Source organism: Arvicola amphibius, chromosome 14, assembly GCF_903992535.2.
Source record: "Arvicola amphibius chromosome 14, mArvAmp1.2, whole genome shotgun sequence".
In the NCBI taxonomy this organism is placed as follows: Eukaryota; Metazoa; Chordata; class Mammalia; order Rodentia; family Cricetidae; genus Arvicola; species Arvicola amphibius.
In genome coordinates this window covers 40,426,482-40,441,348 of record NC_052060.1, presented here as the reverse complement: position 1 = coordinate 40,441,348, position 14,867 = coordinate 40,426,482, and the positions used below count along the sequence as shown (strand labels likewise).

General features: G+C 41.3%; 1 protein-coding gene across 3 annotated transcripts in view; it reads left to right on the top strand.

The window, feature by feature from the left end:
- Npnt (nephronectin) overlaps positions 1-14,867 on the top strand; it is a 64,133-nt gene that overhangs the window by 4,517 nt on the left and 44,749 nt on the right. For 2 of the 3 annotated variants that reach the window (XM_038311420.1, XM_038311418.1), the window contains exon 3: positions 12,741-12,791. The exons of the other annotated variant lie outside the window; for it this stretch is intronic. In XM_038311420.1, coding sequence (XP_038167348.1) covers positions 12,741-12,791 — 51 coding nt within the window. The remainder of the gene's footprint in view (positions 1-12,740; positions 12,792-14,867) is intronic. 3 annotated transcript variants of the gene reach the window in all.

The window sequence follows — 14,867 nt, the reverse complement described above, 5'->3', positions numbered from 1 at the left end:
ATATGTGCTATCAAATTCTCTGTTATTCCATCATGAAAAACGCACGCTTTGTGTTACTGCTGGCCAAATTAGAAATAGTTCCGAGGTTCCCTGTCTCAAGGAAATGAAGTTTCTTCACATTGAAAAGGGGCCTTGGCCTTTAACACCGAAGATGGCGAGACCATAAGGATGAATTAAGGGGTGGAACTAGTCTTTTATCTGTTTTCCTTTTGCAGAATCTTACATGGTCCAAACGTCTCCTATCAGCTCAGTCTGCCTTCCTTTGTTTTGATCTAAGGTGGAGGAATGTGAGGGCAAGAGGTCAGCTCAAAGGGATGCACCAGCACCAAAAGGTGGCTTGCGGGATTAATGAAGTCTCTCTAAACACTCCTAACGGTTATGCTTTCTTGAAACTGGAAGTTTTGCATTCAATTCAAGGAAAACATCTCGAATTAAGTCTATGTGATCTCCAGCCTGGTCCTAAAAAATATAATGTGAAAAGTATCTTTGGCTCTTTGACCCTTAAAATAATCTGAGTGTTCTTTTCCATGCCGCTTGCTTCCTTATCAAAGGTGCCATGGTTCTCTGATTGACTCACTTTGGAATTTTCCTTCAAAACAGCACAGCAAAACAAATGGTACCTGTAACCACCTGTTATACAGCGTAGTTACAGTTTATCTCTAAACATAGGTGTTGGTGGGGGAAAGTGATACCCACATTATGTTGTCTACTGGATCTTATGACCTTTGGGTAGAGACCCTTCAGTGACTGGCTGCTCCATTGGGTTCAACATTCATGACATGTTTTGACCCAACAGTCACCCGAGTCAGATATCTACACCAAACCCTCTCCATCTCACCCCTGCTTGTTCTCCTTTTCCTGGACTTGTTTAGAGAGACTAGCATTGCAGAGTCATGGAATTGTCTGACCTCCCCTCTGGCTTGCCATCATTAACTACAAAGCCGAATTTAACTCGGGAACGTTCATCTTTTTCTCCAAGACTGCCAAAGGCTAGAGTAGAACAGCCCAGTGGGCATAGGGTCTGTCCTCATATTTCCTGCCTGTCACCCAGAGCCAATCCCTGCATTCCTGCTATGCTGGAAAGGCGTGACAGTTTCCAGAAATAGGCAGGCTGTGTTTTCATAGTTCTTTTTTGGGTCAGACCCTTGGTGTCTTTCTATTCTTTGACTCTTTGCTTTGTGTTCTTGGCTCCTAAATACATCTCTTGCACATTGAAAGTTCCACATTTGATTTTCTAATTTTCTTGGGCTTTCAAGTTATTGGATATTAATGGGGTTCTTTATTATCAGATGAAAATCTCTTATGTTCACGTATTGGTGGCTATGTATTTACAGCACACAGTTCCTCGGTCTCTCAAATATTGTCACAACATGTTTGCTTCTTGCATGTAATTTTCTTTTATTTAAGTTTCCCCTCATCTGAACGGCACATTTCATATGAATTATGTTAATTTCCTCTCTCCCGCTGCCAAGTAGAGACTTTTGTAGTTGAGATTTCTTAGGTTTCTGGGTTTCATTTCACAAACAAATAAAAGGAGTGGATAACTTGGGGGTCTTGGGATGAGGCCCCACCTTTGTAGCTGCTTAGCCACCTGGCTGCCCGCAAAGGTCATGAAAAACTTCCGTGATGAGAGGAACACAGAGTGTCTGGCACCAAGCACTATGATTTCTCCCTTTGCTGTGGAGACCAGGCTGGACATACGGCTCAATGACAATAGTATTTTTGTTGAGAGCACTTTCCGGAGCTTAGAGTTAGTTCTCTGACTGTCAGAGAACTGAAGGAGATGATATGGATTAAGACGGTTTTGTAGCCTTTATCCTTATGGGCAGGGAAATTGTAGATATTTGTGTTGTTTTGGCTGGAGGGTGGGGAAAGACTGAACCCTTACAAACACAGACAGACTGATCTGTTAGTTCTGGGCTCGTTCTTCCTGTCACGTCTCTTAAGTTAGTAGAGGCTGCAGCCAGACAAAGCCCACCTGAAGATTTCGGAGTTATCAATTCTAAACTTAAGGTTAATAAAGAAGGGACTGAGAATAGCAAATCATCCAGAAACCGTTTTTGCAGTCACCTGATTGTTGGCGTCAGACTGTGTGCTGCTTGCTGGTGGGTGTGGACATAGCGAGGTTTGATCAGCACATTATTGAATTGTTTCTGTATTTCAAGTAAGAGGCCCAGAGCTTCACTGCAGCAAACAAGACGCTTAAATTTTATGGTTGCTCTCTTGTGTCTTCGCTCAGAAACTGAGTCTTGTAGAAAGAAATGATTTCTTTTTTGATCCTTGCACGGGTCATTGAGTTTTGTCCTCATTCATACTATTTCATGAAGTGTGTCCTTGGTAAGTTAGGTTTTAAATACCCTCTTTAAATGATTACGAGTAAATTAGAAATTCTTCTTTTTGGCCCTGAGGATCAAACCCTGGGGCTTGCACCTGCTGGGCAAGCGCTCTGCCAGAGAGCAGCTCCACCTAGCCCTCAGGTGAAGCCAACTTGGAAGTCTCACGTGTTATGCCCCTCACAGAGGTCTCCTCTAGCAAACATCTTTCCGTTCATAGCCTTCAATTAAACCACTTTTGTTACGCATAGAGGCTGTCTTATATTAACAGCTTATTTATAACTATACAATTGTGCGTGTCCCAAGAATAACTGGGAATCTGGGGTAGTTGTTCTATCTGGAGCCATATTGGAGACAGCTTAAAGGAGCTGAACATACCCCATTGTCCTGAGTTCATCAACTTCCTCTCCTCATTATGGGATTAGAACAGAGAATCTCTTTTGTTTGTTTTTAAGGTAGGAATAAAAGCAAGAGTGGATAATTTTAGAATTAATTTTGTCACCAAACCTGAATCCCCAAATCCTTAGGAAGTGAGGTTGGGTTTGTTGTTGTTGTTTTCTAACAAAGGGTATTCAGCCACCCCTGCCCTGGAAAGATTGTTTAAGAACACTGAGTTCCTTGAGTGACCTCGAGTGGTCTAGGAATGCAGATACCAAGCACAAAGCAGTGCTGAAGAATCTTGACCTTTTGAAGCAGGTAGTTTTTGAGTGTGTGTGGTCTTCAAAGCGAAGTTGTAAAGAAACGACTTTCCTCTTTCCTTTCTTTCCATGGTTAGAACTGATCTTTGCAACAATGCTATTCAGAGCCCCTGATTTCCCAAGCTCTTTCCTCCAGTTAATTTGGGCTCTTAACCTTTACGGAGTAGAAGTTTTAGGGCAAGTGAAGGGCTGGCCAAGTGAAGAGGAAGCATGGTAGACTCTTGAGAGGTAGTGGCCAGGTCTCTCCTCACACCCCTGGCACAGGAAAACACAAGCCCTGCACACAGCTACCTGGGAGCAGAATACTGCTACTCAGAAACCAGATCCTGCAGCACACAGCAGGTGTGCTTCTTGTGCTGTCCCGCACGTTTCTTCTTGGTACTCTGTCTGCAGGGTTCGTGCTCTGTGCAGTTCAAGTCAGACCAACTGCTTTTGAGATGAGGGTTAGTGATGTTGACCTACTCCGTGGGGCTCCCACAGCGAATGAGGATGGTATTCAGTGCAGAGATTGAACCTTACTATGTCCTCCACAACGCAGAGGTAGCTTTGTCTTTTCCTCTCTTCTTCTTTTTTTCCTCATTCAAAACTTACTGTAAGTTTACAAATTCATGCAAATACAGAAATTGATGCAAAAACCACAGAGCACTTGACAGTTTGCAAGTCATCCATGATAAGTGAAAATTAATAAGAAAAGGGCAGCTCCACCGGCGCAAGAAATCCAATTAGGTCAAATCAAACCAAATCAAAATGCCCATCGTTTTGTTAAGAATGACGCTCTCGGGTGGCTGAGCTCATGGCTGAGCGCATGGCGGGGAGACAGGACAGCAGGTAGCACCGCGCAGACCTGAAAACCACGTGTTTCTCCTCTGGGAGCTCACTTAAATACCCTGTGGGAGTGGTCCTGACCCCCACCATGGCATGCTGGGATTTGGAGTCTAGACCAATACAACTCCCAGGCCTAGGGACTGGGATAGATGCGAGGGCCTGGGGGCTGCGCTCCCAACTTAACAATCCATCCTTGCCCATGGGCCATGTTGATCTCAGTGTTACTGGTGTTCCTGGAGACAGCAGGATCTTTTTCTTTCCGTTGTTTGTAGGTTTTTAAATTTTCCCAAAACTTTTTTTAGAATCTTGATTTATTTAGAAAGGAAAATGTATTCATTTTCTGTGATAACCACTCCTCAGAAATAATCGCCATCAGTGGTCCCGTATGCCTTTCGGAGATATTTTTCATACTCTGGGTCTTTTCTCTGTCTCTCTTGCCACCTACCTCCTCTCTACAAATAGAAAATAGTGGATAACCGGCTCTGTGCCTTCACTGCAGAACATCTTAAAGTCATTTCCTTATTATCTGTATGTGAAAAGTCCCTTTGTATGGATTCATTGTGTAGCTGCCCTGTAATTAATTAACCAGTCCTAAAGTAAACTGCTGGGTCTGTGCACTGCTTCTAAACTAACCTTGAACAGAATGTTGAAACCTGCTGAGTTACAGTGTTCTAATATGTAGGAGAGACAAATGCTTGTGTATGTCTGGATGGCATACATATTCTTAGCTCTGGTCAGTTGGGAGAGTGGTTTCTCACTTGGTGATGCTGAATCAAGAGACTGGTCCATTGCTCATTGCTTGATTTTAGGATGCTCTCCATCCACCTCTGGTTAGTCTGATCCTAGTTTCCTGTTTCTCCTTAGACTGGTCATATTTGACTGATGTTGGTATAATGAGCTGAAATTTGTTCATTTGCCAATATCTCCCCCTGGCTTGTAGCCATTGGGTTGTCTACTTTTCATTAAGGTAGCGTCTGTTTTACTTGTTAAAGGCACACTCTTTAAGGACTTGCATCTATTATCTTTCAAGTTCAGCTCTAATTCAGTGGTGTGTGCTGTGTTCCCGGATCCATGATCTCTGAAGGAGGAGTAGAAATTGAGAGTGGTGTGCTATCTAGGGACACATTGTAACAAAAAGACCAAAGGCACTTAATGAAAATGAAAACACTTTTAACACTGCAGGGATGTGGATTTACGTTTTCTATTGTCTATTTCAGTTATTTACATAACTCATCTTTTGTAAAAAAAAAAAAATAAGGTAAGAAATGCACATTTAAGTGAAAAAATGAAAATGGGGGGGGGGTGGAGGGCAGGAGGGAGGGAGAGAGAGCCCATTGGACCTGCAGTCATGGTAAGTATTTGTTTCCTTCTTGTTTTCTTGACCCTAAGTTCTCGTTTCCGGTAGACATTCATTGTTCCTTTCTAATCTTTGCAGAAATGCCTAAATATTTTTAAGATTTTTCACTTCTCATGTGAGACCAACAAAAATTAAAACTCTTCTGCACCTTAACAAAAGTGTTTGAAGACCAGTCCTTACAGGTTCGCGTGAATGTGACTCAGTCCTTTAAAATGGCTTTGCAGTTTGCTGTCACGCAGATGTTCAATAAGAATCCCCTACTCATATGTAGCAAGGTAGTTTTCAATGTTGTGTTCTTACAAGATATATCAGCTACAGTAACTGTCTGAGCATGTGTCATCTGTTACTGTTCCATACAGCAAAGTATGGAGGAACTCTACAGTGACATCCTGTTCTGAGAGAGAGAGCGAGACAGAGAGAGAGAGAGAGAGAGAGACAGAGAGAGAGAGACAGAGAGAGACAGAGACAAAGACAGACAGAGAGACAGAGAGAGACAGAGAGATCTAATTTTACTGTACATTTTCCTTATAAAAATGTAACTAAAAGGAGAATAAGTTTTGATTGATTTTATAAAGTGACATTTTCTGCTCGGTCACTTTCTACTTTTGGTCCCTTTTGAAGATGTCTTAAACGATATGCAGACTCCATCTCCTTAATCCTATTTGTTTATGTTCTATCTTGTTTGGAAACTGGTGTTTTTCCAAAATCATTTTCACTGTATGTTAGTTAGTTTGCTTGTTTGTTTGAGGCAGGGTTTGTGTGTAGCTTTGGAGCCTGTCCTGGAACTAGCTCTTATAGACCAGGCTGGCCTGGAACTTACAGAGATCCGCCTGCCTCTGCCTCCCGAGTGCTGGGATTAAAGGTGTGCGCCACCATTGCCTGACTTCACTTACTTTTTAAGAAGTAAGAAATGAATGTTTAAGTAAACAATAAGAGACAAAGCAGGAGGCGAGCATTGTGGATAGAGTACTTGATTTTCTCCTGGTCTATCTGGACTTCACGGAGAACTTTTCTGTGTAAGCCACTTGGGCCTGGGTAGACTGGAAGAGCCTGAAGAAAGTACTGTGCATAGGATGGTCTGGAACCCAAACTTCAGTCTGTACTCTCCACCACAGTGTGAGGAAGGGCTGCATCTCATGGACTCCTCGCCAAGCTCCTTTAGCAATGGGACCTGGAATCCTGATGCATGGATAGCCTGTAAGATTTCTCTTAGTCCCTCCCTCTGTTTCTCCATCCCTCCCCTCTTTGCCCCCCCCCCCCCCGAAAACAAATCATCACAAAAGTCCCAAATAGTAACAAAAGGATGGTGTGTGTTCTGAAAGGGCTCCAATCCAGTAAAGACCCTGTCTCCTTAGGAGAAGCAGAGATACCTATTCCCCAGACACCTACACAAAGCAGCAGTCTAATGTGCTGGGATTCTCACCTTGAACAGCCCTGGAGGAGAACTGAGGGTTTAGCATTTTCTACTTAATCAAAACAAATGAAGGATCTTCTTCAAACAATAGTAGATAGCCAAGACAGTTTAGCTTGGGGAGAAAGTCAGTTGCATTGGTCTACAGTGGTTGTTCGTGCTTCTCTAGGGACATGTTGGGACGAGAAGCAAAATAATTGTACTCCCTAAAAAGTTGCATGTTATAAGGTATAGCATTTTGGTTAAGTAATACCAAATATAATTTTCTACTTTAATGTATTACAGTATCATTATAGATTTTTTTATTTCTATACTTACTGTTACTAATACATAATTAAAGAGACAATTATGGTCATTATAAAGTTCCCATTGAAGCCAACATAGGCCCAGATGAGTTATTGTGGGGTGTGGAAAAAAGTTCATAAAAATCATCTGTTTGTTCATTTCTATATCATTTCATAGTCTTTATAAAGGATTTCAGTTTTAATTTAGCCTGATAAAATTACTAAATCATTGCAATTCCAGGAGAGGAAGATAGATACAAATATGATCAGACTTATTTTTAGCTTTGGAATATGGTAGATGATTTTGGGGAACAAGTAGATATTTCTGTTTTATCAGAATCCCTTGCTTTCCAGTGTAGTTTGTTATACTAAAAGTCAGGACTAGCATTGGTAGGTACTATACTTTTGACTACGGATTTTACGTAGATGATTTTTGTTGTTAGAGCTTAAAGTTAGATAGTTAATTTGGTCAGTGTCTTTCTAACCATTCTATGGATTCATGGTGTCAATTCTCCAGAACTGGCTGTTTTCTGTAGGAACATGACCAGACCCTGTGGTTGGTCAGGGTTGCCTTCCACAGGTGTTGTCCATGGACTCTGAGACGTTAGCAGCTTTTCATGGCGTTTAAAATGGGGCTAGTCCACAAAGGGGAGGAGAAAACCACTCACACTGCTTAGACGAAGACATCCTTTGTGAAATCGGTGTCGTTTGTTCCAGCCGTGGTGGTGCCTGTCTTTGCTCCCAGTCTTCTCGAGGCAGAGGCAGGCAGATTTCCATGAGTTCAAGGCCATCCTGGTCTACGGAGTGAGATCCAGGACTGCCAGGGCTACACAGTGAGACCCCTGTCAAAACAAAAACAAAGCAAACCACAAGACCAGCAACCTTTAGTCTTATTTTATAAATGTTAAATTCTTATTTTATACATGTTAGCCTTCTCTAAGTGCTAGTTGGAGATGTGCATTGCGAAGCTGACAGCAGCCACTCTGTGCATAGATTTTCTTTTTCTGTTTTACTTTCTATTTAACTGAAATTTTTTTCATACAATATATTTCAATCAAATGTTTTCCTCCTCTATTCCTCTCTGATTTTTCCTACCTCTCAATCCACCGAACTTTATGTTCTTTTATAAATTTTCTTTTTTCTTTCTTTTTTAGAATAAGACTTGTTTTTATTATATATTTTTGCCTCCATGTATGTCTGGGTATCATGTCCATGCCTGGTGTCAGTGCAAGCTGGAAGAGAGTGCAGATCTCCTGGAACTGGGGTTACAAATGATTGCGAGCAGCCACATGAGTGCTGAGAATTAAGCCTAGGTCCTCTAGAAGAGCGCCACTGCTCTTAATTGCTGAGCCATCTCTCTAGCCTCCTTTTTTAATTTTTAAAATTGTATGTGTGGGGAGCAGGGGCAGGGGCGTAGGTCCATACACATGAGCGCAGCTCCTGCACCGGTTAGAAGAAGGCATTGGATTCCCTGGAGCTACGGTTGCAGGTGGTTGTAAGTAACTCCGTGTGAATGTTGGGAGCCAACCATGTCCTCTGCAAAAGCAGTTTGTGCTCTTAGTCACTAAGCCATTCCTCCAGCCCCTAGACTTTCTAAACATAAGCTTCCCACAACCCAAGAGTCTTTAGTATCTCCTATTTAGATATATACTTACGTTAGTTAATATTTTTACTGGATAATTGCATTTTCCATGATCTATGGTATTTTGGGAGTTTTCTTTCATAATATGTTTAAAATTAGTTAATGCATTAAACTACTCACTGTATCTTGGGATCTATCTACATATGGCTAGGGATTAAAAATTCTGATATATAGTTTCTTTTCTTTTTTTTTATTTAAAATTGTGTTTTGAAGCCAGCATGGTGGCACACACCTTTAATCCCAGAACTCAGGAGGCAGAGGCAAGTAGGTCTCTGTTAAGTTTGAGGACAGCCTGTTCTACAAAGCCAGCTATGGCCATTACAGCAGAGGAACTCTGACTCAAAAACCCCAAATAAATAAGTAAATAATAATAGTAATAATAATAATAATAAATAAAATTGGGGTTTGAAACAATGTATTAGCAAAGAGAATGTCAAATTGCTGAGAAGTAATGTATAGGTTTGCTAAATGCCCTGTTCTCTGAGCCCGTGAGTTCTCTGCCTTTAATAGTCATGAAGTAACAGCCTGAAAACTCAGCTCTTTGCGGTTCTTAAATGCCTATGTTCTGCTGTCTGTCTTCTCGGATGTTTGTGTGTAACAGTGCCAAGCTGGGTAATTGACTGTGAAGAGATTTTCCCAGATGGATGCCAAGTTTTTGGCAATGAAAACTATTAAATTTAAGATTGGGATATGGAGAACTTTCTAGACTTGCTAGTTTTGGTAGCCGATGGTTAGGATCTGGCAGATAGAACATTGCTCCTTTCCCTCTCATACCTGTCCCAGTGAGGGATTGGCACCTGGCCTGCTGGGCCACATGTTTAAGACGCTCTGTGCCTCAGTCTCCCTCATGGGGTCATTGCACTAGCCATCAGCTCTGTAGGACTTCATTGTTTCCTGTCCAGAGGTGTTAAATGGCCTAACAGATGGACGTCTCACAACCTTTCAGTGCAAACTTAAGCTGCAGTAAATTAAACTGTCAACAAAAAGTCAGGCACCGTGGATACTGATGGTTCCTGACGTATGGTATTGTATTCTCACCCCTTGTCTGACTTCCCTCCTCTTGGTTCTTTTCCTCCTTCCCGTTATAATTCCCACCGTACAGTCCAGGCTGCCCTTGGACTTGTGATCCTTCTGCCTCTGCCTCTTGAATGCTGGTATTGTAACTGCATGCCACCACGGGTAGCTATAAGGATTGTCTTCCATTGCTTGAGAGCAAGCCCGGGACTCACACACATGCTAGATACACCCTGTACCACAGAGGTGTATCTTTAGCATTGTCTGAAGCTCAGGGTTGTCTCCTAACCCACAGAGCTGGGCTCAGTAGGCAGGAAAATTTAGTCACTGAATGGTTTACTTTATTTGGTATGTCACAGTTTCATAAACTTATCAATGTACTTATTGATTGTAAGGATATGTAGCAGAACTTGGTGCATTACCAGTGAGAAGTCTTAGATGAACTGAAGCAGTCTTTTGGGGCCGGTTGCAAGTGGCTCCTCTAGAGTCCTGAACTAGGAGCCAGTGCCTTTGCTGGCAGAGTTGAGGGGACTTAACTCCCATGACCATTTATAGATTGTCAGGAGAAAGTGGGACAGAGTTTTCCTGTGTTGTATGCTCCTAATGAACTTCATCCTGGGCTTCTTGCACTATGCTAAGATGCAAGACACATTCAGGCAATGTATTGTTGGCAACTTTTCAAAAATTGGGCTGTAGGTTGCCTATGAAAATGTCCTTATCCATCAACAGAGAATGGACCCCAGAAACTTCTTGGAAGTCATCTAACCCTTGTTTTTTGTTTTGTTTTGTTTTGTTTTGAGTTTTTTGTTTGTTTGGTTGGTTGTTTTTGGTTTTTGTTTTTTTTAAGACAGGATTTCTCTGTGTAGCGTTGGCTGTCCTAGAACTCAGTCTATAGACCAGGCTGGCCTCAAACTCACAGAGATCTGCCTGCCTCTGCCTCCCTAGCACTGGGATTAAAGGTGTGTGCCCCTACTACCAGGCCATATTCCATGTTTAATATTTCTTTACAAAGAAGTTTTGCATGGTTTTAAAATATAAATGTTAGAATATGGGGCTAACATCGATTGAGACTTAAGCTAGAAGCCCTGAGAGGTGAGCATACTTGCACCAATACATTTACTAAATCTGGGATGTTTGGCAGCTCATGTTAATTTCTAAAATGTGACCTAGCTTTGAGATATTCTAAGGAGGCAGACTATACAGAACTGTTGGACTCTATGGTACTAATAGAGCTAGATTGGAAATAATGATGTTTTTTAATCCTGCAATGACTCCTTTTTTCTTTGTTTAACATCATTTAAAGTATTTTTCCTGATAAATTATTCAAAACTGGTTATGGAATGTATTAAAGAAATAGTATTCTCTTACATTTTATTTCTTATGCATAATCACGGCCATACTCACATCTTGTAAATATGCCATCTAGAATGTTCTTTATGCTTTGATTTATTTTCAGTGTTTTTTTAGGTGGTACTTATAATGCATTTCGTTATTTTATTTAAATAAATGGGTCACTATCAAGATATGATGAATTATTTTAAACTAAAGGCAATAAAACAATGTGCAAACTATAAACATAACCAACATGAGTTATCTCTAATAAAAAATATCTAACAAACAAAGGCCAAGGAGATAGATCAGTGGGCCATGAGGACCTGAGTTTGAATCCCCAGCACCCATATTAAAAACCATGTGTTATGCACTTTGTTCTAACTCCAGCATTAGGAGGGGGAAGCAAGCAGTTCCCAGGAGGGAGCTTGCTCACAGCCAGCCTAGCCTAATGGACCAGCCTCTAGTTCAGTAAGAAACAGACCCTGGCTCCAGGCAGTAAGGCAGAGAGCAATAGAGGAAGACACCCTGTGCCCTCTTCCAGCCTATGCATGTGCTCACGCTGGCATACATATCCCCACACTCACATGCATGCAACATACACACACACACACACACACACACTCATGCATACATGCTTGCACACAAATCACATCACATATAAACAAACAAAAAGTGTGGCAAGCAAATGTAATGCTTGCTTCTAATAATACCATGGAATCATTCTGGATGAATAGTTACAATTATTGCTTTGATTGAGTCAAATCAGTCCTAAAAAATTTATTCTGTTACTCCATTAAAAGACCCCATTAAATTACACAAATACACAAAATAGTCATACTTAAAGTGGATGTTTTCTAGTTTAAAGAGGGAAGACATTCATCCTACAGAGAAGTAATAAACCATCTCTTCTCTCACCCCTAGGACTCTAAGCTTGTCCAACACTGACCACTGTTTGTAGTGCTTTGAGTTTCTTCCCTTTTCTTTCATGTAACGGGGATGTTTATGCATCTCCAAAAGACATGGCTGAGGTCTTACAGTTAATTCTTGTTGCTATTGACAACTAAAGCATCCATGCAAGAAGACGGTGCTGTGCAAGGGAAGAAAACAAACTTTCATGTGTTCTTCCCAAAGCTGGAGAGAAAAAAGGTAAGTGAACAGCTACCAATGTAAGCGCTACCAGCCCTGGGTATTGATTGAGCCAAGGTCTAAAAAAATTTTTCAGACGCTTTGTCCAACTTTTATTTAAATAAAAGGATACTGACTCTAGGAAGCAACAGTTAATGTTTTGAAAATGAAATATCGAAAGATACAGTATCAGAAAAAGCTCTGAAATATTTCATTAGAATTTGAACTATGGGTAGCCGACAAGATGGATGTGAAGGTGGCCCAGTGGGTAAAGATGCTTGCTGCCCGCCCTGAGAACCTGAGTGGGATCCCCAGGACCAATATGGTTGAAGGAGAGAACAAACTCTGCTAAGCTGTCTTCTGGTCTCCATATATACGTTGTGGTACCTGTGCACCTATACACACCCACACATGCGCGCGCACACATCCACAGACACACACTAAAAATGTTTTAAAAAAGAATTTGGACTGTAGACAAATAGCATAATTTCAATTATTGCTTAATATTTTTGTTACAAAATGTTTTCTAATAACAAGACGATGACTAAAATACTACTATTTTAAACATGTCCTAGATTTTTGTTTGTTTGTTTCAGAAAAAGCCCTGAAAGTTGAATGTGTGTAAGTCTCCGGGAATGTAACAACTTGGTCATACCCAAGACCTGCCTCCTTACAGAGAAAAGATCTGGAATTTCTATTTTTGGCCATTTGTTTTGCAGCTTTCTACGTCTTAAGGCAGAGACTAGCAAGGATAAGGTGCCAGCTCAAAGGTTAGATGAACATATTTCTTGACATAATTTTGGCTAATAGATGTCTTGAAAGCCATAACATCTAAATGATCCTCTGTGAAGCTCTAAGCGAAGCTTGACATTACTTGGTTTTGAGTGACTGTATCTGGGGGTGGGGGGAACTAGTCCACAAAGATTTTTATTTTCTTCTGCTTTTAGTTATTCTAAGCTAACTTTAACTAAGTCCTTAGGTTAAATCTTCCCTCCCAGTTTTTCTTTCTCCCTCTTCTTTTATAAATCTAATAAACTGACTTCCATTCTAACCTAAAGTACAGTTTAAATTTACGCTGAAAGACACAAATGTAGAACAACAAAGTCCACCAAATGAAATTACTAACGCCAGCCCCTCACTAACCTGTGGGAATTGTGTTCCATGTTCATTAGTTCTCCATGGAGTAACTCAGGTAAGAAATACTTTTTCTTTTATCCAATAACAATCTGTACATTGACCATACCTTCCACCTGATGCTTTGGTACAAAAATATTTCTTAGTTAAAATGTTTGTGCAGCGAGTAAGGCCATTTGCAACACTTTCACCATTATAATGAGCAATTCAGGTAAGATTATGCCAAATGATAGCGTGCAGTTGCCTCTAAGGAGGTCACACAGGTGGTTGCTGTAAGACAACATCCCATGTCACTGGAGAATCTTTACAGGTAGGATTTCAAGAACATTTGATGAAAGTCAATTGAAATAGTCAGACTTTTGGGGGGGGGTATATTTCTGGCCCTAAGTTAGAAGGAGCATGAGAGGACAAAGACGACGGAAGAGAGAGATGGAGAGAGAGAGAGAGAGAGAGAGGAGAGAAGAGAGAGAGAGGAAGAGAGACAGAGAGAGAGAGACCCAAGACCCAAACAACCGCACCCGAAACAACCGAACCATCAAGACACCCCTCCCACCCCCCCCCCCCTCTCTCTCTCTCTCTCTCTCTCTTTCTCTCTCTCCTATCTATGTACCCCAGGACAGCTTCAATAAACTCACTATGTAGTCCAGGCTGACATCAAATTCTGAATCTTCCTGCCTTGACCTTCCAAGTCCTGAGGTTATAGGTGTAGATGACCAGATCCAACTTTCTAAAATAATTCCCCTTAAAAATTCTTAATTGAGATATAATTAGATTATTCTCTCCTTCTTCCAACCTCTGTCATCACTGCTCTAACATGGATGGTATTTTTCCATTAATTTTAGTACATGTATATACAAATAAGTATATAAATGCAACCTACTGAGTCCATATAGCGTTGCTTGTAGGTATATGTTTTTAAGACTGACCACTTAGAGATTGGTTATATTGGATGGTCATATAGGGGACTCCTTCCTGAGGAAGGCTAATTCTCTCAGTAGTCCTCAAGTGCCTGCAGCTTTTCATCTAGGGGTGGTGCCTGTGATATTTCCTCCGTCCATATTGTTATGTCAGCTGATGTTTAAACAGTTCTTGATGGATGTGTTGGTCCACGTGAAGATCACAAACGGAGCTCGGAGCTGGGTTTCCCTGCATTGTAGGATGAGGAGCGTACCTACCATGTTTCAATTGCCTTTCATTTCCCATGCCCATCTTTTGCAACTCAGAGTGACTTGGAAGTAGGAAGTTCTTCTGGTTGTTTGTTGCTGAAATAGAACCTATTGTGGGGATGCTGTCTTTAGCTGGCACCACTTCTTTCCCGCGTTGTGAATAATGTCTTTCCATAAAGCCCTCAGTGGAACAGTTTTGGTTAGCTCACTGTGCCTGCACGTAGGAAAATAACTAGAAGAAAATAGCATTGAACTATGAGCCTTAGCATTCACAGTTACTGTGATTTACTAGGAGATAAAGTTAGGAGCCAGGAATGCACGCACAAGATGAGCACAGCGTGGACCTTGGCTGTCAAGGAACTCGTCTAGATAAGATGGTTGCTCTTTCTTCCTTCTATAATCCTAGCGTAGGAAAAAGCTAGAGATAATGTGTAGAGGCTGGGCAGACAAGATGGCTCAGTGGGCAAATGCTATATGATCAGTTGACCTGAATTCAACTCCCAGAACCTTTATAAAGATAGACAGGAAAGAACTGGCTCCATATGC